At 47.3% G+C, this 23978-nt stretch overlaps 1 protein-coding gene and 7 non-coding genes across 8 annotated transcripts; all 8 read left to right on the top strand.

Moving 5' to 3' along the window:
* Positions 1 to 5: 5 nt before the first annotated feature.
* Positions 6 to 21585, top strand: LOC140215869 (uncharacterized). The gene is made up of 5 exons (XM_072286205.1): positions 6 to 350; positions 525 to 1245; positions 20627 to 21000; positions 21087 to 21273; positions 21327 to 21585. Exons 1-5 carry the CDS (start codon positions 35 to 37, stop codon positions 21583 to 21585), a joined length of 1857 nt encoding a protein of 618 aa, XP_072142306.1. The 5' UTR covers positions 6 to 34.
* On the top strand, positions 5056 to 5126 carry TRNAG-GCC (transfer RNA glycine (anticodon GCC)). The gene has a single exon. It is a non-coding gene; the product is annotated as a tRNA-Gly (tRNA).
* On the top strand, positions 5842 to 6005 carry LOC126541045 (U1 spliceosomal RNA). Its single transcript, XR_007601620.1, has one exon. It is a non-coding gene; the product is annotated as a U1 spliceosomal RNA (small nuclear RNA).
* On the top strand, positions 15357 to 15427 carry TRNAG-GCC (transfer RNA glycine (anticodon GCC)). The gene has a single exon. It is a non-coding gene; the product is annotated as a tRNA-Gly (tRNA).
* On the top strand, positions 16175 to 16245 carry TRNAG-GCC (transfer RNA glycine (anticodon GCC)). The gene has a single exon. It is a non-coding gene; the product is annotated as a tRNA-Gly (tRNA).
* LOC126541069 (U1 spliceosomal RNA) lies at positions 17059 to 17222 on the top strand. Its single transcript, XR_007601628.1, has one exon. It is a non-coding gene; the product is annotated as a U1 spliceosomal RNA (small nuclear RNA).
* TRNAG-GCC (transfer RNA glycine (anticodon GCC)) lies at positions 17655 to 17725 on the top strand. The gene has a single exon. It is a non-coding gene; the product is annotated as a tRNA-Gly (tRNA).
* LOC126541057 (U1 spliceosomal RNA) lies at positions 19678 to 19841 on the top strand. The gene has a single exon (XR_007601626.1). It is a non-coding gene; the product is annotated as a U1 spliceosomal RNA (small nuclear RNA).
* Positions 21586 to 23978: the final 2393 nt, after the last annotated feature.

The raw sequence follows: 23978 nt of genomic DNA, 5'->3' as shown, positions 1-23978 counted from the left end.
GAAGAAGACGGCGTTCCGACCGGTCGCTTTTCTCATGTTCTCCGCTTCAAAGGATTTATCGGCCCCTGGCCGAGGTGCTGCTCAGGCTTCAGCCAGCAGCAATGACTACCGTGTTGTGTTACCCCGTCTTCCTACCGGTAAGCTGGTTGTGGACTCCGTTTTCCTGCATGCTGACTTAAGTGGTCGACCGTACAGAGCCCAAGACTTCAGAGACGCCCTTCGGAACGTTATTGACCTGAAGGAAATAAGTTCCATCGGACAATTTCAGATGTCGCACGTGTGGATGGTGACGTGCAAATCAGGGATGACAAAATCAAAGCTAGTCGCATGCGGGGAATTATCCATAAAAGGTAGACGCTGCGTCGTCATTGATCCTGAGCCCACGGAAGTTAAAATGAAGCTTTTGTGGCTTCCTGAGCGTTTGGAAGATGACTACATTCGAGATGCGCTCCAGGCTTACGGGAAAGTCAAGTCTATATCAGCAGAAAGCTGGAGAGTCGCATGCGGGGAATTATCCATAAAAGGTAGACGCTGCGTCGTCATTGATCCTGAGCCCACGGAAGTTAAAATGAAGCTTTTGTGGCTTCCTGAGCGTTTGGAAGATGACTACATTCGAGATGCGCTCCAGGCTTACGGGAAAGTCAAGTCTATATCAGCAGAAAGCTGGAGAGTATCGGAGATGGAACAAATGCGTACGTTAAATCGGGACGTGGTGTTGACTCTTGCCGATGGAGTGAGCGTGGGAGACGTTCCACATCTACTACCTGTTTGTGGAGTGCAGAGTCTCGTATTAATTCCAGGCCGGCCCCCACTTTGTCTGCGCTGTAACAAGGTGGGGCACATTCGCCGAAACTGCAGAACCCCACGTTGTGAAACCTGCCGGCGCTTTGGCCACACAGCTGAAGAATGTGTCGTAACATACGCCGATAAGTTACGACACAGAACAAAGCCTCCGGATGAAAGCTTGCAAGAGCACATAATGGACGTTACGGAGGTTCTTGACGCGACGGGAGACGTGCCCTCTTCTGCGGAGACCCGCTGTGCCAGTAAGGCCCCTCTGCCTGTTAAAGACAGTCACAATGGCATCGCAGAACTGCCCGTACAAAAAGAAAGTAGCGAAGAGAAAGATGACCAACCGAAGCAACAACCCAAAGGAGCACCCGCTACCACGGAGCCAGCTTCTGCCCAGCAAGCGAATGAGGGAGCCGGAGGTGACTCATCTGATGCACCCAAGCATCTGGACACGTGCGCTGAGCCGGCAGAGGACAGACGAAGTAACGCGGATACTTCAGTTCCGAAGCGCCGTGCGACTAACAGATCGCAATCAAGCACAGACAGCGAGACGACCAGTACCACAAGAAAAGCACGTCGCCGCAAAACATCGAAACACTCAGGAAAGTGCCGACGATCACGGTCCAGAAGGCCAGGTGGGGTTTCGGAGGGAGCCTCACCGTTGCCCTCTAGGACTGATCACATAGATCATTAGGTCCAAATAGTTGGTAGTCACCATGGCCCTGTCCCAGCAACTTCTATTCGCAACCTTGAACGTACGAGGCCTTAGGTCTTTGCAGAAACAGGCGCAGCTTCGCCGGCTTTTGTCTAGGAGGCGCCTCGACTTCGTCGCCGTGCAGGAGACGAAGATTGAGAGTGACGACGAGACAGAAAGGGCTTTGCGACCTTTTCTGTCTGAGTATAATGTTTGCGTTTCACACGCTCTTGGTTTATCCGCGGGCTGTTTCCTGTTTCTGAAAAAGAGCCTACTTTATTCAGCATTTAGTTATCATGTCGACACTGAAGGTCGATATATATGTTGTGATTTTGTGTTGCAGGGTGTGCCATGGCGCATAGTCAACGTCTATGCATTTAATGACACTGCAAAACGAACTCTTTTATTTGATACTGTGTCTAGTCTATTGGACTGTGATCGCTGCATTGTTTTAATGGGAGATTTCAATTGTGTATGTGATCCGAACGATCGAAGCGGCTTTAACCCTCAGCGGGACAGGAGTGGTGAAGTTTTGTCTAACATAATAGAAAATTCAGGGCTCGTTGATGTAGGAGTGTCGGGACAGGGAGCTCGCTCTTATACAAGAATTCAAGGTCGTTCCTACGCCCGCCTAGATCGGATTTATGTTTCTTCATCACTCCTCTCTCGAGGACTATCCTGCATTACTATCCCCGTTTCATTCTCTGATCATTGTATGGTTATCGCAAACATTGGTGAAAAATCTGTAACTAATTTCCGACCACAGTGGGCACTCTGGAAGCTTAACTCTGAGCTCCTAAATGATCAGGAATTTATTAATCGCGTGCGCATGGCTCTAACCAATTCCCTTTCTAGTGACTTGCCATTATTTGCTGCTTGGGAACTCTTTAAACAAGAGGTTCGTACAGTGGCTATAGAAATTGGATCAGTGAAATCATTCTATAGAAAGAATGAAGAAAAAACGCTTCTTAAGAGCCTATGTAGCCTTTATGAGATTGAATGCGAAATGCCAGGCACTTACATTGTCGACATAGAAAACATTAAATGTGAGTTACAAAAGTATGACGCACTACGTTACAGAGGTGCGCGAATTCGATCTCGAAACAGGCGTGCTCTGCAATCTGAGCAACCAACACGCCAAGCTTTACTTGACGAGCGACGTCACGGTATTTCCAAAGTAATTCCGGAAATATACTCCGAAGGTAGTCTTCTAACAAATACTAATGACATAATTTCTAAGTTCGAAACTTTCTACACTATGTTGTTTAGTGCACCTCCGGACGATCACGATGCAAAAGTTTTAGAGAGTTTTGTATCTCTTGTCAAACCATTACAGGATGATGACTGTGCAGTCATCAGTGGTAGCCTTACGATTCAAGAAATTGAGCTAGCTATTGATCAGTTGCCTTTGTCGAAAACACCCGGCCCCGATGGACTATCAAGTGAATTTTACAAAGCTTTCAAATCAATTGTCAGCCCCATATTATTGGATATTCTTATTACAAGTTTAGAGGTTGACGCCCTTCCGCAGTCTTTTTGCAAAACCCACACAGTTTTAATTCCCAAAAGTTCAGATAAAGAGAAACTGCGTTCCGTAGAAGGCTATCGACCAATCACATTGGCAAACGTGGATTACAAAATTTTTGCGAAAGTTCTATCCAATAGATTGCAATTTGCGATGTCAATTCTAATTGGTTCCCATCAGACGTGTGGAATCAGGGGCCGATCAATCCAAACTAACATACATATCGCCCGTACCCTTCTTCAATACTGTTATGGTTCCACTGAGCAGCTTGCAATGCTCCAGGTAGACCTTGCTAAAGCTTTTGATCGTGTCAGTCACTCCTATTTATTTTCCCTTCTGGAGCATGTCAATGTTGGCTCCATTGTGCTCAAAGGCGTTAGGCTTTGCTACACCTGTTGTACTACTCGTTTAGTTATTAATGGCCAACTCTCCGAACCCATTTCTATTTGCTCATCAGTAAAACAAGGATGCCCGATGTCCCCACTACTATTCGCTCTTTACCTGGAACCGCTATGCTTAAGCGTAATTCAGTCCAGTCACATCCATGGCTTCAATATACTGGGTAATGAAGTTAAAGTCTTAGCTTATGCAGACGATCTAGCGTTCTTCTGCACGGATAAGTCCAGTGTTGAAAAAGTAGTATCGAAAATAGAAGAATTTGGCAGCCTATCAGGAGCGCGAATGAACTCCTCAAAAAGTTTAGGCTTATGGTTTGGCTCATGGTGCTATACACCAGAACAGTTTGCAGGCGTTAAGTGGACTGATGTCCCGCCAAAGTATCTTGGCGTGCCGCTAGACGCATATAAATTAAGCGCACACTATTGGAAAGAACGGGTTTCGGTACTACAAAGTTACGCCCAGACATTCGTTCCACAACGACTTTCTATTTTTGGGAAAGCCGAAGCCTGCAATAAGTTCTTGGCAACAAAAATTTTCTATGTATTGCAAGTTATCCATTGCGCTAGGCTATACATCCAACGCTTTCACCGTATCTTTGCAACCTTCGTATGGTCTTCAACTTTTGAGCCCATGAGGCGAGACAATATTTTTAGGCCTGTTAGTGAAGGTGGGCTGGGCTTAGTACATCTTTATGTGCGGCACATAGTGTCTCGTTTCTTCTTTTTTCGCGATACTTCCCATCCTGTAATTCGTTCATACATGCAAGTCACACTTGTTAATGCGTTACCTGATTTAGTTGTTTCTTCAAGTTTTTCTTCGCGCTTATGCTTGTGGGGGTTCATGCAAGAAGTTTACTTGGCGGTTCGTTTCCTGACAGTTCGGTTTTCCACTGAATACTTGTATTCTGTGTCGCGCAAAACGTTGTACAAAGACTTACTATCCATGCTATTTCCGCCTCCACTTTACCGATCAATATACATTAAATTGCCAGGCCACGATGTGCTAAAGCGAGTTCGCAAAATGTATTTATCCCCTTGCTGCAAAACATTCTTTTATAAAGTTCATAGTGAAACCATACCGGTTAAAACATGGCTACAAAAAAAGGGTATCTTTGTCTCTTCTGTTAACTGTCGCCTTTGTGATGTACCAGAGACAATTGAACATTGTTTTATTAGCTGCACTGACGCCATCCTATTTTGGGATGTCCTCCAACGGACTTTAAAGAAAGACTTTGAAATTAACGCTCATACTGTGCGATACCTGCTGCCAACCTCTGATAATAGTGCACCTTTCGATATGTTTTTTCTCATGGGAATGCACAGTTTGTGGAAAACGCGAATGATGGACAGAAACGCCGAAAGGGTTGTACCTACAAGGGCAAATTTCATCCAAATGACACTACACCTAAAGCAGGTTTATGATGGACTCGGTGTACAACCGGACTGGTACCCTATTTTGGTGAGGTGCTTATCCTTGCCACCCTTCTAAAGTGACAAGAACGTTTCTACTCACAGTATGAACGCTGCCTTTTCTGTGTGTGACTTTTATTGTGCCCTCCATTCTCTGACTATGCAGAACTGGTGAACGTCTGGTTGAATGCAACTATAATAAATACCATGAAAGAAAGAAAAAAAAAAAAAAAATCGCGTCGGTGGTTCAGTGGTAGAATACTCGCCTGCCACGCGGGTGGCCCGGGTTCGATTCCCGGCCGACGCATTTTTTTCCCTACCTTCAAACTGCATGCAGCTAGCCCCAACGCGTTGTCGAACATATCTCGAGTTCAGCAGACGAAGCCAGGCTGACGATACGTTCGCACTATGTTGTACCTTACTCGAGGACATCTGGGGATATTGTGTTGTGCACAGACATGTTCATGTTTTTTTTTGTTTTTTTTTTAGATGTCAATCTGCAGTTGCCGAAGTGCGCAGGATACATTAAAGCCGAGTGGGCATGTGCTCAAGAAATTGACCGCACAGCAATTGAGCAGTTAAACGAATCGTTCTATCCTAACGGACACGTTTCGTCTATCGTCACTTGTTGGAGTTGTGAGCGGTCGTCTCCATCGCCGGTTGGCTGGATCACTGTTTTTAAAAACGTCCTTGGGCTGCTAGATGCGAACAATTATGTTTTGAAAAGACCACCTCGGAAACGACCGCAGCGGTGGCGCCTCTGGTGGCGCGACAACTTCTCTGTGTTCGCAGAAACCAGCATGATAATCACTCAAAATTGGGGCCTCTCTCAGTACAGCTGCAGGTCACGTCAAACTTAGCTTTACAGACTTCTGCAATGTACATTTCTGCTTTCAATTCCTTCCAAAGCGCATCGAATTATATTCAGAGGCAAAAGTAATCTTCAGTCGTCGTCAGCTCCGCACAGGCGCCGCTTGTCGGATCGCCAGGGGTGTGCACCGATGCCGCGACGCTGCCTAGGCATACTTACCTGGTGCCGGGGTAACCGTGATCAGCGAGGCGGTGCCCCCAGGGAGAGGCGCGGGCATTGCACTGCGCCCGTGCTGACCCCTGCCACTACCCCAAACTGGGGCAGATGGGGCATGCAATTTTTGGTAGTGGGGGACTGCGTTCGCGCTATCCCCCCATCCATATCAAATTCCAAAAATAGTTTCTTACTCTGGGGTATTCGTGTGTGTCACCTAGACGGGTTTCATGCAAACATCCTCTAACGTCAGGCAGCATTGTAAAATGCTGATGTGTGTTTGCCGCAGACTTTGTACCATTTCGGCGTAGCGTATGCAGGCTGCTTTTTGTTTGTCGTTAAGCGCTTCAGGTTTAAGAGAAAGCTTTAGCTCGAGTGCTCCTATCTAAATTAAATGTAAAAGGAGAATTCGTTCTTCTCGGCAACCACTGCACCAAATTTGACGAGGTTTGTTGCATTTGAAAGCTTAAAATGTAGTGTTTGTTGGTTTCGAATTTTTGAGTTAGGTGATCAATCTTTTATTAAAAATCGGCAAAAAACGAAGCTATGAAGTTTACAACTCTACTAAACAACGAAAAAAAGGTAATACAATTCTGTGAATTGCCTCTAATAGTACATCTAAAGCGGACAAAATTGATATGTTACACATGAATATAAAAGAAAATTTGTTATATGGAAATGCAGCTTTTGCAGAACCCTTGTAACCAACGTAACAAATTCACGTAAGATGTAAAATGACATATCGAATTTGTCCGCTTTGAATGATCTAATGGATGCCGTTTGCAGAACCGCGATATCTGTCCTTGATGCAGAGCTATGAATTCGTAAACTTCGTGCTCCTATTTCTTTCAAACGGTCGAATATTTGAAATTTTTTAAAACAAAATTCAGGCCCTAAATCGAAATTCCGCATCCAACATTCACTATAATTTAGCTTTTTCTCTCAAACGCAACAAACTTAATTAAAATCGGTCCAGGGGTTATCTGAGAAAAACGTTTTTGCGTTTTACATATATTTGAATAGGCCGCGTCGGAGTTGGGCCCGAGCTAAAGCTTCCTCTTGTAATCGAACTCGCGCGAAGTATGTCATGTGCCCCCCCATGTGGCGCCCCGACGGGGCGCTTCGCTGATTAGACCTACACTCAAGTGCTTAATATTGCAGCACAGCTATTTAAGGCTAGGGCTTCGTGGCTTTTTCGTGCCCGTCAACATTTCTGCGCCTGCGAAAACTCGGCTCCCGATTCTTGATGCAGAATCGCTCCATTCTATGCAAAAGCTAACCATGGCTACTGATCGGGCTGCCAGCGTTATGGACCGAAGCAACATAAACACTTGAGTGCAGTGGGGTCGTGCAGGGGCCCAGGAGCCTGCGTGCCCCAAACTCCTCACTTTTACAATAAAGTTTTTATGATGATGATACGTTTCATCACTTGTATACGCATTTTCAGTAGTATAATTATTAAAAGGCACCATTTTCAGGATCAGTATACTCGGGTAGATTTTTTTGCTTGCTTACGGGGCTATGAGCCATTCATTGTCTTATGGGATGGATAGATTTTTCGTTGGGTGGGCATACAAATGCTTACTCATTTAAAGGGACACTAAAGTGAAATGTAAATCAGTTTAGACTAATGAAGCATTGTTTGAGAACCCTGCAGGCAGTCATTTAAAAAAAAAAATAGTTTGATTATTAAATGAGAAAATGAAGGTCCAAGTATCAGTATTTGAATTTCGCGCCGAAACCCCAGCGCCTGTACGTCAGCGTGACGTCAGGGATTCCAAAGTATGTTTTCGTATTTGAGCCGCGTTGGCTGAATAAAGGTTCCTAAAACTTGCCATGTTTAATATTCGGTTCCTTTAGAACACAATGTAGTCAATCTGTACCGCTATATATAATTAGTAGGCCCTAGAAGATGCCATCAAAATCCATGACGTCAGAGCCCCTAGGAGCGAGCACTTAAGTAGGCGTCGCCACCCGTATTTCGTTCTTGCGCTTTTTCTGGCTTACCAAACGCCTTATCGTTGTAAGAGCGGTGTTTTGGGTGTTGTAGAACGGTAATTTACTGATACAGAAGAAATCGTTTTTCCCTTTAGTGTCCCTTTAATAACACAGAGGTGAGGCGACGATGTGTGTGCGTACTTTCGTCACGAAGACCACCCATCAGGACGGTAAATGTGTTAGTACGTTTGTTCAACATTCTGCGTCATGTGTCAAACAGCTTCGCTGGTATTCTACCCTCACAGAGTGGAATTGCTCATGATTGTTTCCATTATAATACAAAAAAAAAAACCGGTGTACCACTTCATGACTTACTTCCTTCCCCTTGAGTAGTGTTACGTTTCGCCTACGACGCGCGGTATAGCCGGCGCGGATGCAACGGACGCCGGGGCTTCGTTCAAAACGGCGGACATTTTGGCCCGTTCGGAGCTGCCGCAAAGCCTCCCCGCCAAGCGCGTCCAGGCGTGTTTCAGTGCCACGTGTCTTCGTGTGTGCGTATGTGTGTGTGTGCCCACGCTTGTCAAAGCGCGGCAGCCGGGGAGAGGAGCTCCCCAAGTGTGAAGCGAGGAGGTCTGTCCGGCGCTGGGCTGGCGGTTGCGTCACTACACTCGTCTCAACGTGTCTCTCAGCTCGTCCGTGCCCCGCCGTCACGTGGTCTCGTCACGAGGCCTTCCTCTTGCCCTCAACTCCGAGAGTATAAGAGCAGCTGCCCCCGGACGCCAAGGGAGAGGCTCCGATTTCTTCTGTTGAGTAACGTGCACTCCCGTCTCTCCACTTCGGTCGACCTGACCGGCCGCTCTTTTGCGATGTTAGAATAAACAAGTTGTTCTGTTACCAGTCGACTCATGCTTTGCCGGGACCTTCGGATGCTTCCAGTTGTGCCCCAGGCCGCCAGGCCAACGCTACCCTTGGGGCTTGCGACCCATTTGCAACAACGGGTGTCAGCGCTGAGATTACAACAGTAGCTAGGCGGAACCTTTGCGTTGGGGTATACTCTCTGCTGCTTGTCACTGGTGAAGTTCAATTCAGTTTGATTTTCTTTTACACAAACGAGTAGAACCTGAAAGCTGAGGAGTGAGCTTGACAAGCGGTTCCGACTCCCTGCAGGGTGACAGCAGCACTGCAGCCACGCCAACGCTAAAAAAAAAAAAAAGAGAGAGAAAACAGTTCAGATACTTTTTAACAGAGAAAGGCCAAACAAATTTTTAAATGTGGTGAAAGAAAGCATGCAGTATGTATATGTACACGATCATACATGAGCTGGTGTGATAGAGAGCGAAGCTACGAAAAGTAGATAGCAACTTCCATAACAAAGTTTAGAAGAACTTCTTGCTGGGCAAGTTGGTGCGTGGCTGCGTTTTGTGAAGAGTTGCGCCTTATGATGAACGAACACAGGAAAAAAGGTCTTTAGATATGTTGACGACTTTTTAATTGTATCCAAATAAAGTACCTGGACCTGCACTGATTCAGTGAGCAGCATTTTAGCCCGTCCTAGAGAATATGGAAAGGGTTGGGCTTTCACGCACGAACTTCCTACTAACGGTTCGCTGCACTTCTTAGGTCTTAAACTGCAGTTCGGCTTGCATCATATATGCTGGCCCTATGCACCACGAGCACAGAAAGAGGTTTTACCTTATGATTCTGTGCATTCGAAGATAGTTAAGGGGGTGATTGCAAGTTCCTGCTTCAAACCTGCTCTTACAAAATCATGCCCGCATGCAATGCAAGACAGTTTTCATAATCAAATTAACAGGCTGCTTTCAGCCGGCTTCTCCTGTGGGGTCATCACAGTAGTGGCCGAGAACCTTCTTAAGAAGGTAAAAGAAAACAAAAACATGGCAGCAGCACTGAGTACTTGCTGAGAAAGAAACCCATGGTTGTGCCATGTATGCACGAAGTCGCCCACAACATTAAAGAAAAGTGGCAAAAAGACATGGCGTCGCTGTCGTTTTTGCTGCCACAACTAAGCTCGCTGGGTTATGTCCGAGGATAAGCGGAGAAGAAGCCCGACGAAGCGGTTGCGGAATAAAGCATTCCGTAACCTTTGTGAGAGGTACCACGGGCGTGGTATATCAAATCCCGCTAATATGTGGACGAGTATATGTGAGCCAAACAGGGCGCAGCGTGAGTGAACGCGCAGGGGAGCAGGCATTGTCAATTAGGAAAAGAGAAGGAGCACACCAATCGCCCGCTCGTTGCATTGCATGTAAAGGATGTAGACCACTGTTGAACAAAATCAAGATTCTAGGCCACCGAGCGTGGCGGACCTGTGCATCATGTGCTCCAACGGAACGGCATCAGCGCCCCAGGTTGGCCGTGGAAACACGTTTTCTGGCTAGGGTGACAAGGATTACGAAATTATTTTGCCGCGGCCATCAACAGGTCGAATTGTTTTAAACACGCTGCTTTTGCACGCCGATGTCAGAGCAAGGCCCTATACAAGGTCGAGGATTTTCGCGACCCAACGCAACCTGAAGACCAGACCACTGCGTCGATGCAGGCTGTAGCCGCGAAGGTTGATGCAGCGGAACGAAAAGAAGGTCAAAGTACTATTACTGAAGATTGAAAATCTGAAGAGGACGGAGAAGGCATCTACGTCGTCTAACCAAGCATGAGTAGCGCGCCAGCAAAGAGGACACGCGACCAGGCCTGCCTCGAAGAGGCTCAACATCCTTCTGAAAGTATCGAGGAACCACCCCCTAAATAGGGAGGAGACAGCGCCGGGCGACATTTCGCCCGAAGCCCAGCATCCCGCCTGACAAAAAGCCGGCGCCGACTACACCACGTAGAAACCATGGCACCCTTCTGGCTTGACAAAGGACGAGAGGCGACGCACGACGGGACTACGAAGAGCAGCGCGCCGAGGCTGCGGCAGCGTGCTGCGGATAGCCCGAACTCCTCTTGGGTGTGCTCGAGAACTCTTGAGAGGCAAACATTGCTGTACTTCTCTTCTCGGTGCATTAAGACTGATGGTGAGCACGAAGCAGTTCGGTCTTTTTTTTTTATTTGTAGCGCACATGGCAGTCAGAAGAGAAGCAGCGCTTAAATTTGTCACGTTTAATGTAAGGGGACTGGTCAGTCTCAAGTCGCCTCCTGCTCGACAATGATGTGGACGTAGTGGCAGTGCGAGAGACTAAGGTGGCAAGTGAAGCTCAGACGAACCGCATAGTTGAGCTTTTTAGAAGCCGGTATAATGTATATATATGTGTGTGTCATTCTGTTGGTACGTCGGGAGGGTGTGTCATTCTAATTCGGAATTCTTTAGCTGTTATTGAAGAATCTGTTAACAGTTTTCAACACCGGGCGTTTTGTGATGTGTGTTTTTTCCCATCTCGACCTACAGTGGCGCGTAATGTGTGTATGCTGCAAATAGGGAAAATGAGCGCAAAGCTTTCCTCGAAATGGTGCAGCCCTATCTGAAGTCTCCTAGATATATTTATGAGTGACTTCAACTGTGTGTGCATGCCCGAAGACAGAGTTACTAACACGACCATGCGAGACCAAAGCTTGTTACTTTTGAATACAATTGTAATGGAACACAATTTGGAAGACGTCGGGAGTGCCCTGTAACAAGATGCCCGTCTGCAGTTCACACATTTCCAACAAGCAAGCCATGCAAGACTTGACAGAGTTTATGTTTCTGCTGGCGTGGTCCCAATGTGCAGTGACTACTTCGTTAAAAACGTTGCGTTGAGCGAACACAGCATGGTAATGTTCACAGTAGGAACGAATACCAAAAGGTCGAAGTTGAACTGAGAACTATGGAAATATAATGTAAAGCTTCTCGAGGATGAACGCTTTGTGCTTACAGCAAAAGAAAAAAATGGACCGTTTGCAAACTGGGAACATTTTAAAGAAATAAAAATGACCGCTATGAAAGAGCGAGTGCGCTACGCCAAAGTGACAATTCAGAAGAAAAAGCATTTCTGAATCGCCTAAATTTGCTGCTCAGTTTGTAAAGTGCGCGGCCGGGCCAGTGTGCAAAAGAAATGAAACAAACAAAAATAAATTAGAACTGATGGACAAAGAGAAATATGAAGGAGCGGCCATACGCGCACGTGCAGAACAGTTGTGGTTTGGCGAGACGCCGACAAAACGATCTCTCTGCGACGAAAAGCGATACGCAATTAAGAACGAGATAAAAGAGGGAGTACAAGTGCGAAACGGCTCGTGATTCCAACACTATTCAACGTGCTTTTGTTGATTATTACGTAGGACTACTGGGTCACGAGTCAGGTGTTGAAGAAGGCCTCGCGGCGGAGTTTCTGGCACTGATGCCTATCTTAGATGATGAAGTCAAGCTTTGGCTGGAGGCAGCGATTTGTGCAGCGGAAGTAGAGCGCGCAGTCGACTAGTTAAGCTCCAGCAAATGACCTGGAGCGGACGGGCTGGGCGCAGCGTTTTACAAATCGTTGAAGTGTGACATGCGCATATTCTACCCAGCGTTCAAGAAACATACAAAAAGCAGATCATGCCTCCGTCCTTTCGAAGAAATCACGTCATCCTGGTTTCGAAGAGTGATGACCCGGTTAAAAAAATTGCCAGTCAAACGGCCCATAAGTTTCACGGATGTGGAGTATAAGATTTTCACGAAGGTTCTGGGCAGAAGGCTGCAGAATTAATAAAAACTATCGCAGGCCCGCACCAAACGTGCGGAATTGATGGACGTACGATAACGATAAATATTCACGTAGCACGGAGCATATTATAATGCTGCAATGCATTTTATTAACGTGTAGCCATGTTGCAACTGGACAAGGAAAATGCCTTTGACCGCGTCAACCACCGCATTCTGTTTTCTATCCTCGAACATTTAAATGTCGCCGAGTGCTCTTGGAAGGTGTCAAAATTGCATATAATGATTCTACGGCAAACATTATTGTTGATGAGCAACTGAGTGAAAGTATTGTATTGTAGCGTTCTTCCGTGAGACAAGGGTATCCATTATGTGGTTTTACGTGCCAAAACCACTTCCTGATTATGAGGCACGCCGTAGTGGAGGACTCCGGAAATTTCGCCCATCTTTGGTTCTTTGACGGGCACCTAAATCTAACGGGCACCGAAACACCCGGGTGTTTTCGCATTTCGCCCCCATCGAAACGCGGTCGCTGTGGCCGGGATTCGATCCCGCGACCTCGTGCTCAGCAGCCAAACACCATAGCCGCTGAGCAACCGCGGCGGGTAAGGGTGTCGATTGTCTCCATTGTTGCTTGCACTGTATCTCGAATCGTTTTGCCTGAAAATTACATCAAGCTAAGAAGTGCGTGGCTTCACGATGTTGTCCACTGAAGTTAGTGCTTACATGTGCGGATGATATCGCCATTTTTCGCGAAGATATATGGAAAGTGTGACTGAAGCGGTAAAGGACGCGGCTAGGTTTTGTAAAGCCTCCGGAAGCGTGATAAACTGGGGAAAATGTTTCGGCTTCTGTCACGGGCATTATGCGCCCGTTATGTTCGAGAGCGTTCAGTGGGAAGCGGAAACTGAGCGCACACGAGAACGCAATTTTTTTTTTTTTTTTTTTTGGTAGCCAAGGTATGGTATGTGCTCCAGGCACTGTGTACGTCACGGACCAGCGTCCAGATAATGCACCGAGTTTTCGCAGTGTTCATTTGGGGATCGTGTTGGGAGAGGCCAAGTCGCGCGAATCTCTTTCTGTCCGTAGAAAAAGGGGGCCTAGGCTTGACTCATCTGTTTCTCGGGTAACTTGTGGCAAGATTTATGTTGCTCCGTGACCAAAAAGACGCCTTCCTGCGTACGGTAATGCAAATTCGGCCGAAAGAAGCACTACCTGAATACGTTGTATCATCCAGCCCTGTGAAACACGTGTGCGTGCGCGGGTTTCTGTGGGAGGTTGTGCGCGCTTTTCAATGTATGAAAGCTAGTTTTTCTGCGCAGTATCTGGCTGATGTTAGGAGGAAAGAACTTCACAAAGACCTCATGGACACTTGGTTGCCTATACCGGTGTACCGTTCCATACACTGTGTCGGCGCGGAATATCCTGAAGAGTGTTAAAAAGATTTCGGTGCCGCCTTCAATGAAAACGTTCTTTCAGCTGCACATTGGCACACTGCCCGTAATGTCATGGCTTCAAGAGAAAGGAATATTTGTCCCGCGGTCCCTCAACTGTCTAATCGGCAGAAAACCGGAAACTACAGACCACATTTTCCTTCACTGCACAGACGCTGTATTTCAATGGGACGTCTTGCAACGAACCTTAAAACAAAGCAACTTCTCATATCGCCTTACGGCATACGATTTCTATCGGTAGATAGCGGAGACGAAGTGCCGTGGGATATGTTTATGCTTATCAGCTTACACAGTATATCGAAAAATCGAATGGCATTTAGGCATACAGATAAGACTATTCTGGGTGCACGCGAGTATTTTATGGAAAGCGTGTCTTATATAAGAGATGTGTTTTAGGCTCAAAAGGAACAGCCAGAGTGGCTCCCAATAATGAACGACCTTGCTCAACTGAAACGCTTTTAATCCTTTGGTGTGAGCTGGTCAGTGCACCGCTCGCGTTTTTTACAGGTTTTTTTTCTTTATTGCCTGGCTGTGGTACATAGTTTCACAAGAGACAACAATCACCGTAACGAATACAAAAGTAGAACATACATTTGCTGAATGTGCACATATTCGACCAGCATTGTGCTGGCTGAGTCTAAACAAAATTCGCGCAATGCTACCAACGGCTCTTGGGGAGCCACTCGGGTGGTTCCTCTGCCGCTTTATGGATAGCGACAAACCAGTGCATGTTTTCCCTGAAATACATACGTGCAGGCTGCGCATCTTTATCGACATGGTATTCTGCCATTCTCGCGCGCCAAATACAGTGGAGGCCCAAGAGCATAATTAAATCAAAAGGCACCCCATCCTCGTTATCTATGCTTAAGTAACGGATGCCATACGGGTCTAGTGGAAATTCTTTCTTTAGTGTCCTCTGCAATGCATCCCAGAAGAACACGCCTTCCCAATAGTCTAAAAAAAAACTGATCTATTGTCTCTGGCTGCTTGCAAACTAAGCAGTGCGTTCCCCACGGTAAGAATACTCCCGTTCCCTCCAAAAACTTCTTAACTGGTAATGTTCCAGTGTGGAATATAAAAAAAGAAGGTTCTTGTTCCTGGCGGGACCTGCATTTTCTTCACTCTTTTTGAAACGTCGCTGCGTGGGCCTCCACCGTACAAGGACCTGTACAACGGCACTGGGAAAAGAACATCGCACAAAGCACAATACAGTTTCTTTTTGTTCACACTGGACAGATAATCATTCGAAAAGCGCACTGAATGAAATCTGACACTCGATTCGACTTCTTTCTTTCTTTCTTGCGCACGGTATGCCAAATGAGGCTGAGTAGACGGCTGACAGAGTATTTTGTTTCAACCGAAGAGTTTTCGGGAGGGATTCGAGGTTTTTACAAAGAAATCGCGTTTTTTACACGTAAAGTGATTTGTTTTGTATGCGTTTCATTGTGTTATGTAATAAACGAGGGAAAAAAAAAAAAAAAGAAAGCGTCGGTGGTTCAGTGGTAGAATACTCGCCTGCCACGCGGGTGGCCCGGGTTCGATTCCCGGCCGACGCAGCTTTTTTTTTTTTTCTCGCTCTCTCTCTTTTCTAGTGTCATTTTTTCCCCCTTGTCATAATGCTTTCTTGGGGTGATGTTTTGTTATTGCCATCCGAATGAAGCCGGCTACATCGCCTCCGTCGCTGCTACTTCCTTAGAATCATTGGGATTCAGTGTATAAAAGAGAGGGGGGGGGAGAAAGAAACCTTGCAGAAGTAATTTCTTTCTGTAGAGCCATTAGACAAGGTAGGATGGCTCGCGTTAAATAATCACCTCTCAAGGACTCCGAGGGCCAATCAGAAAGAATTTTAAAGCTTCGCACTTACAACGAAAAATTCGTCCCGGCCATTTAAGTTAGCGGTAATTCATGCTATTGGAAGTTCAGACAAAGGACCCAGACGCTATGTGCCAATGTATATCTTAATGCACAAGGCCGCACTTTTCAGTACAGTATATTCATTTGTTCATCTGCTCTTCAGCCCAATTGCCAGTGCAGTTGTTTGCAAACCGAATGGCAGTTTGCACGGTCCGCTCAACACCACTGTTCGTGCAGTGGTCACCACGGCGAACAGCAAATTCATTTCTGCAGCTGGCGAGTGTACTTGGCCTCCTTTCACGCGACAGCAACCCTGCCGAAGTAACGATTACATGGCTCCTTAGTGTCCTAGAAAATTTTTGTGCCTACCGGATGATCGCAAAACGGCCGTTGTCTATGATGACGCTCACATACCTCTACACTGAATGGCGGCACCACTTCGCCATCTGGCGTCGGTGGTTCAGTGGTAGAATACTCGCCTGCCACGCGGGTGGCCCGGGTTCGATTCCCGGCCGACGCATTTTTTTTTTTTTTTTTCGACCTTCTCGTGAATGTTTTTCTTTCGTCACCCACTTTCTTTATATTACCATTGGACTCCTATTTTTACATCTGTAGAATATTTTGCGTCTGCAGGACTGCAGTTACTCGAACTGCATGCAGCTGGCCCCAACGCGTTGTCAAACATGTCACGAGTTCAGCAGACGAAGCCATGCTGACGATACGTTCGCACTGTGTCGTACCTTACTCGCGGACATCTGGGGATTTTGTGTTGTGCACAAACATGTTCATTTTTTTTTTAGCTGTCCCCCTGCAGTTGCCGAAATGCGCTGGATACATTAAAGCCGAGTGGGCATGTGTTCAAGAAATTGACCGCACAGCAATTGAGCAGTTAAACGAATCGTTCTATGCTAACGCACACGTTTCGTCTATCGTCACTTGTTGGAGTTGTGAGCGGTCGTCTCCATCGCCGGTTGGCTGGATCATTGTTTTTAAAAACGTCCTTGGGCTGCCTGATACGAACAATTATGTTTTGAAAACGCCACTTCGGAAGCGACCGCAGCGGTGGCGCCTCTGGTGGCGCGACAACTTCTCTGCGTTCGCAGAAACCAGCATGATAATCACTCAAAATTGCGGCCTCTCTCAGTACAGCTGGAGGTCACGTCAAATTTAGCTTTACAGACTTTTGCAATGTGCATCTCTGCTTTCAATTCCTTCCAAAGCGCATCGAATTATATTCAGAAGCAAAAGTAATCTTCAGTCGTCGTCAACTCTCCACTGGCGCCGCATGCCGCATCGCTAGAGGTGTGCACCGATGTCGCGACGCTCTCTAGGCATACTTACCTGGTGCCGGGGTAACCGTGATCAGCGAGGCGGTGCCCCCAGGGAGAGGCGCGGGCATTGCACTGCGCCCGTGCTGACCCCTGCCACTACCCCAAACTGGGGCAGATGGGGCATGCAATTTTTGGTAGTGGGGGACTGCGTTCGCGCTATCCCCCTATCCATATCAAATTCCAAAAATAGTTGCCACTTGCGGTGTTATCACTTCGGCGGGCTTTGCACAGCCGACGTCGTGCGCCCGAGCACCTCGGCGTTTCCCCGTCGGAGCCAGTAAGGTCTCGCCGTAATTTTAAAGGTTGCGATATCTGCCGCGAGCGCCACCTAGGAAGTTCACATCACAGTGGTCACCACGGCCACGGCCGCTCGATCCAGAACTACAGGGTGCGGTCCGCGAACAACTTCATTTTTGCAGCTGGCGAGTGTACTTCCTCCCTTTCAGGCGACAGCGACCCTGCCGAAGTAACGATTAGGTGGCCCCATAGTCTCCTAGATGTCCTCTGTGCCTGCCGGATGGCCGTAAAACGGCCGTCGTGTATGGTGACGCTGACATGCCTCTACACTACACCGTGCTCTACATCGCTTGGCCTTGTCGCGTCGGTGGTTCAGTGGTAGAATACTCGCCTGCCACGCGGGTGGCCCGGGTTCGATTCCCGGCCGACGCATCTCTCTTTTCTTTTTTTCCCTACATTCGAGTCAGTGTCTTTTCTTTTTATATTAGCATCAGACTCCTATTTTTACATGTTCTGTGGAATATTTTGCGTCTACCACGCTGCAGTTACTCAAACTGCATGCAGCCGGCCCCAACGCGTTGTCATACTTGTCACGAGTTCAGGATACGAAGCCAAGGCGACGACACGTTCGCAGTGTCGTACCTTACTCGCGGACTTCTGGGGATTTTGTGTTGTGCACAGACGTGTTCATGTGCTTTATTTTTTTTAGATATCACTGCAGTTGCCGAAATTTACATTAAAGCCGAGTGGGCATGCGTTCACGAAATTGACCGCACAGTAATTGAGCAGTTAAACGAATCGTTCTTTTTTTTTTTTTTTTTAATGCGAGGATAAATGCCTCAGGGCATACAAGGGTATGTGATGGGGGTGAATAAGGATGATTAAATGAATGAAAAAATATTTGCTGACTTAATGAAGTCCAAGAGGGATCGATAATGCGGTCCCTGCGTCCAAGCAGTGTAATGGCTCAGATTATGCGGCGAGAGTCCCGCTGCTGCGAGGTGCCGCAGCCTCGTCGGTTTCAGTGCAGGGCAAACCCACAGCAGGTGGTGGATGTCGGCTTCAACATTTCGCGACTTGCAGAGTGGACACTCAGGACGAGGATATAGCAGGCGAAAGTGCGGCCACTTCCTAGTCACGGCAGGAGTGAGGGCTACCCCGACCCGGATCCTCCGAAGCGCAACCTCCTCTGCACGGGTAAGACCGCGGGGGAGGTTTACCGCACACGGAGGTATGAGAGCACGTGTGCGGCGCCGGAGGTGCTCCTTTCTTGTGAAAAGGAGGGTGGCATCATCTAGGTGAAAGAGTTGAGGCAGTGACGATGGAGAGGTCGCTAGACGGGTCGCAGATTCCGCGCGGCTTTGGAAGCTTAGAAGGTCGCGTGGGATCCACTCGACAGATATTGGCTGCGGTATGCGTGCCGCCAGAAGATGGATCTGTTGGCATATGTCAGGGCTGCGACTGACGCGTCGCAGAAGCCGCGTCGCCTGGAGGGCATCAGTGCGGATGACGATGCGGGCCGTGGGGACCATGGGAAAGGCGGCCACAGAGCACAACGCTTCTCGGATAGCAAGGAGCTCAGCACAAAAGGAGGAAGGAGGTTCTTGGACTTGAAACCGGGTCGTCTTATTAAGGGCAGGTGCGCATGGGCAATAAATTGCAGTGGTTGTTTCACAGCCCTTAATGCTTGCATCAACGTAAAGGACGATGGAGCCAAGCGGCAGGTGGGCATCTTGAGCTACAATTCGGTCACGAAGCGACGCCGCCGCGTGAGTTGATGTCGGGCGATGTATATCAGTTGGCTTGTTATCACTCAGCTGTACAAAACTCCAGGGAGGAAGAACTGGCGATGGTGGTGGTAGAAGCGAGTTCGAGAAAGCGTAAGCCCTGAGAGCACACGGTGCGTGTGAAAGGCTGGTCTTAAGCTAGGTAAGTTAGGATAGAACGAATCGTTCTATCCTAACGCACACGTTTCGTCTATCGTCACTTGTTGGAGTTGTGAGCGGTCGTCTCCATCGCCGGTTGGCTGGATCACTGTTTTTAAAAACGTCCTTGGGCTGCCTGATATGAACAATTATGTTTTGAAAGGACCACCTCGGAAACGACCGCAGCGGTGGCGCCTCTGGTGGCGCGAGAACTTCTCTGCGTTCGCAGAAACCAGCATGATAATCACTCAAAATTGCGGCCTCTCTCATTACAGCTGCAGGTCACGTCAAATTTAGCTTTACAGACTTCTGCAATGTACATTTCTGCTTTCAATTCCTTCCAAGGCGCATCGAATTATATTCGGAGGCAAAAGTAATCTTCAGTCGTCGTCAACTCCGCACCGGCGCCGCTTGTCGGATCGCCGGGGGTGTGCACCGATGTCGCGACGCTGCCTAGGCATACTTACCTGGTGCCGGGGTAACCGTGATCAGCGAGGCGGTGCCCCCAGGGAGAGGCGCGGGCATTGCACTGCGCCCGTGCTGACCCCTGCCACTACCCCAAACTGGGGCAGATGGGGCATGCAATTTTTGGTAGTGGGGGACTGCGTTCGCGCTATCCCCCCCCATCCATATCGAATTCCAAAGACAGTTCGCGATTTCGAGGTGATACATGACAGTAGCGTGGCAGGCTGCTTTTAGATTGTCGTTGAGCGCTTGAAGTTGTCATCGCCTGGGTTCCTGCGTATGGGTACCGCCCGCAAGTGCCTTCTTATTTCCCCCAGATTAAAAAAAAAAATGGGGGTTAGCCAGCATCAAATATAATGGGCATAAAAACCAATCTAGAATGAATGAATAGGGCCTATAATAGCAGCCCAAAGCAATGCTAAGAAAAAGCTAATAAAGAAAATAAGAAATTGGAAGCTAAGCCTGGAGGATACAGACATGGTACCGAGGACAGATGTAGTAAGTGTAATGGAATTGAAACCGGAACGCTGTAGGCTATAAGTCGCGCTTCTTGGAATATGAAATGTATGTGGATTCGGCAGTGATGCGCAATTGTCCCTCTGCTACCAGTTTATTGTATGCTGCCAAAGGGAGCATAAAGCTCCGCAGAAAAGCCCACAGGACATGTGCAGCCTCCAAGCTGTCCACTTCACGATGGTGAGGCCTTCACGAGAAAATGGGCAGAGCAAGAAGCACCCAGAACAGCAGGTATACCTGGAGTGTGCGCAGTCTGCGGGCTAGACATACATTATGTGAAGAGGCAAGTAACAGAAGAAGCATGAGAATGTGGTTAAAAGCACAGGGGAATGCATGAAAGGGAAAGGAGGAACATGCTCGAGTAATTAAGCAGGTAGGTTGAATTGGTGCATACCAAATGTCGCACGTATGGCTGCTAAACATGAAGATATGAGGGAAAGCAGACGCTGCTAGACGCCGAACCGCTACTGGTGAAGAACCGGCCATGCCTCATCATTCATCCGGCGCGGCAAGAGCTCAGGATTAAGCTACGCTGGATCGCGTTCGACGTCACCTCTGATACCATTCGACGAGCCTTCCGAGAGCACGGCGAGGTAAAGGAAGACATCAGTGATCGGTGGAAGGCCGAGGACTTTGAGGGCGCCGAGTCAACGACGCGTCTAGTGCGTGTTTTGCTGCGCGAGGGTGTGGCACCAGACCGAATCCCACATCAGATGCGTCTTGGTAGCGGCACTGCGCTACTAGTTGTGCCTGGACGTGCCCCATTATACCTTCGTTGTCACAATACTGGATACATCCGACGTGAGTGCCCAGGTGCGCAGCTTGTCGAGCGTTCGGGCACGAGCAGGCTAATTGTACTCGCTCGTACGCCAGAGTTGCAAGCGCAGGTGGTGAGGTATACCGGAGCGAGATGCTCATGGACGAAGAGGAAGCGGAGAGCGTGGCTGGGATGGTGGCGTCCATCAGCGACCATGCCGCAGTGGCGGCGTCCACCAGCTGTGCAGGTTCGCAAGAGAACAGGGCTGCAGACGCTCGGGCAGGAGACGCCACTGTGGCAGACGCTTCGACAGGAAAGTACGAAGAGGAAGAAAATTAGGCAGAGCGCCCTTCTGAAGCCCACTTTTTAGGGAAGCAGCTGAACTCAAGACGGCAGTAAGCGAGGCCGTCGCGACGCTCGAAGACGGTGATTCGACGGACGAGGCTGCAATGGACGCCGAGGCAACACCTGCGAAGCGCCGACTCAATAAAGCAAGCACGGCGTCTCAAGACACGCGGCTGCGAGCAACGGAGAGGCGCAGGAACGTGACTGGAACCGAAAAGCCTCGTCTGGCCAGCTATCAGCGGTCGGCGTCGCTCACACGCGGCGGCGGCAAGTTGACGCCCTGAGCGTCGACTGGACTGTGTGATCCTACAAGGCAGGGTCTGTGAGGGGAGCGCCGTCGGCTCGGTCTGGTGTCACTCGCCAATATGGAGTACTTAGAGAGGTAGATAAATATTGCACCACTCAACGTCCGATGGCTTCGTGCCAAGAGACGGCAAAACCAACTTTACCGCCTCGTAACGGAGCACGATTTTGATATTGTAGCCATTCAGGAGACCAAAGTGGAGAGAGAGAACTAGAGAGAGCGGATGGTGCGTCCTTTCGCGAGACGCTGTAACGTGTGTGTTGCCCGTGCGGTGGGGGTGTCTTCGGGATGCATTTTGTTAGTTCGGCAGAGACTTGGTGCTGTAGTGCAGTCGGTGTCTACCTGTAAGTAAGGCCGTTTCATTGTATCTGACGTTTCCCTGTTACAGAAAATTGGCGAGTAATTTGTCTTTATGCACCAACTAAGGCTCAAGAGCGAAAGCGTTCTTTTAATGAAATTGAGACGTATACTTGAAATGCGAGCGTAGACTAATCCTGGCGGGAGATTTCAATTGTGTCTTTGCGGAACGTGACAGAACCAGTGGGAAACACACCCTTACAAAAAAAATTGTTGAAAGGTTATTGACGTATCATTGTTCAACGTCAACAAATGACCTTGAAAGATCATCGGGGAATTGTTGAAATATCATTGAGGAAATTGTTGACAAGTGTTGATAATTGGCCCGCGACATTCACTGGAAACATCATTGTGGCCTCTCAATTTGAAAGATCATTGGCATATCGTTGAAACTATGGTGTACTTCAATGCTGAAAGCCCATTGAAGCATTGTTGAAGATGTGTTGTTTGTCAATGTTGAAACCCAATTGACGTATTGTTGAAATGTGTTGTTTGTCAATGTTGAAAGCCCATTGAAGCACTGTTGAAGCTCAAAATTGAAAGCCCATTGAGGTATTGTTGAAATGTGTTGTTTGTCAATGTTGAAAGCCCATTGAAGCATTGTTGAAGATGTGTTCAGTCTCAAAATTGAAAGCCCATTGACGTATTGTTGAAATGTGTTGTTCGTCAATATTGAAAGCCCATGGAAGAATTGTTGCAGATCTGTTGAACATCAACACAAATTATGTTGAAATCCCTTTATGCCCCACTGGGTATTTAGCAGTTTAAACCTGCACTTACCTTAAAATACTGCTGAGCTATGTTGCATATAATTACCTTTGATGTCATGTTGGTATGTTTGCTGTGAGAGGATAGGGATAAAATTTAAATACAGCCGTTTTGTATCGCAGGCCTCTGTCACCCTGGGCTCAAAACATGCTCCTAGATTGCCTGTAATAAAACATATTGCAAAACTGCTAGCAGTACTGTTATGCCACTTTTTTCAATTGTCAGAGTGAATGGTCCTCCACAAAATCAAGAGTGCTGAACTGATGCAGACAAAAACCATTTTTCTAGGTGAACTGTTTATTTGTAACCAAACATGTCTAAATGTACAACCATTTGTAGTTTGAGAACATCAGGAACTTCTTAAAAACTATTGCACAGTACAAACTTCCTGCAGCTTGACACCATAACAATATTGAATACTGAAGGTGCAGTCTGTGTGGCCCTCAAGTAAAACACATTTCCCAAAAGAAATAAATTAAAAAAATAAATACCTAAATAAATAAATGTAGAAGCAGACTGACATGACTGTCAATAAGAACACTCAAAAAAGGTACTTGCTTTCTCTATTAGGGAGCCAGTGGTACTATTACCATGGCACGATTTGCTTGAGCCCACAGCACTCAAATGAGACCTGATATGCAGGGTGGTTATCTTTAAGTTTCATGGAATTTATTAAACACGGACTGTTGCAGCTAACATAATTCTAGATACAGAGTGCCAAACATTACTTGCATGAGAAATCAAGACACCATAGTCAGCTGATTAAGAAAAACTCAGTTCCTAATAAAGTTTTTACGAATTGTAGACGGTAATTTTACAAGGTGTATGCACTAAGAACGAACTTCCAGAATGACACCAGTAACGAGACACATGCCATCAAACTGGCTGTAGAAATGCACTGCTGTAGCACTTTTTTGTTAACAAAACGCACTGTTATGCATTGAAGCACAAAAGTAACCGGAATGCCCATGTATTTCTCTCACATTTATGAAAAAATCTCGCAACTGGTGTCATCCTGGAAATTAATTTCAAGTGAATATGTCTTTCAACCTCACTGGCTACAATTTGCAAACTGAAATATGTGCCGTGATGTTTAAGTGAATTAATAAATTTATGAGAATCAGTTTAATGTTTCCATTTCTTGTGCTAGTAATGTCCACCTCTGAATAATCCAGCTCAAGAACAAAAATTATGCTACCTGGCACAGACAACTTTAAAAAAATCTGTAAAACTGAGAAAGGACCACTG

Source organism: Dermacentor andersoni, chromosome 2 (assembly GCF_023375885.2).
Source record: "Dermacentor andersoni chromosome 2, qqDerAnde1_hic_scaffold, whole genome shotgun sequence".
Classification (NCBI taxonomy): Eukaryota; Metazoa; Arthropoda; class Arachnida; order Ixodida; family Ixodidae; genus Dermacentor; species Dermacentor andersoni.
Note: the sequence above shows the minus strand (reverse complement) of the source record. Positions and strands in the feature narration are given on the sequence as shown.

Excerpts from the sequence above, each read along its gene's own strand:
- LOC140215869 (XM_072286205.1), top strand. The coding sequence starts at position 35 with ATGTTCTCCGCTTCAAAGGATTTATCGGCCCCTGGCCGAGGTGCTGCT. Across the intron at positions 1,246-20,626 it reads GCACCCAAGCATCTGGACAC|ATATGAGGGAAAGCAGACGC; the intron begins GTGCGCTGAGCC and ends CTAAACATGAAG. Across the intron at positions 21,001-21,086 it reads CAATACTGGATACATCCGAC|GTGGTGAGGTATACCGGAGC; the intron begins GTGAGTGCCCAG and ends TTGCAAGCGCAG.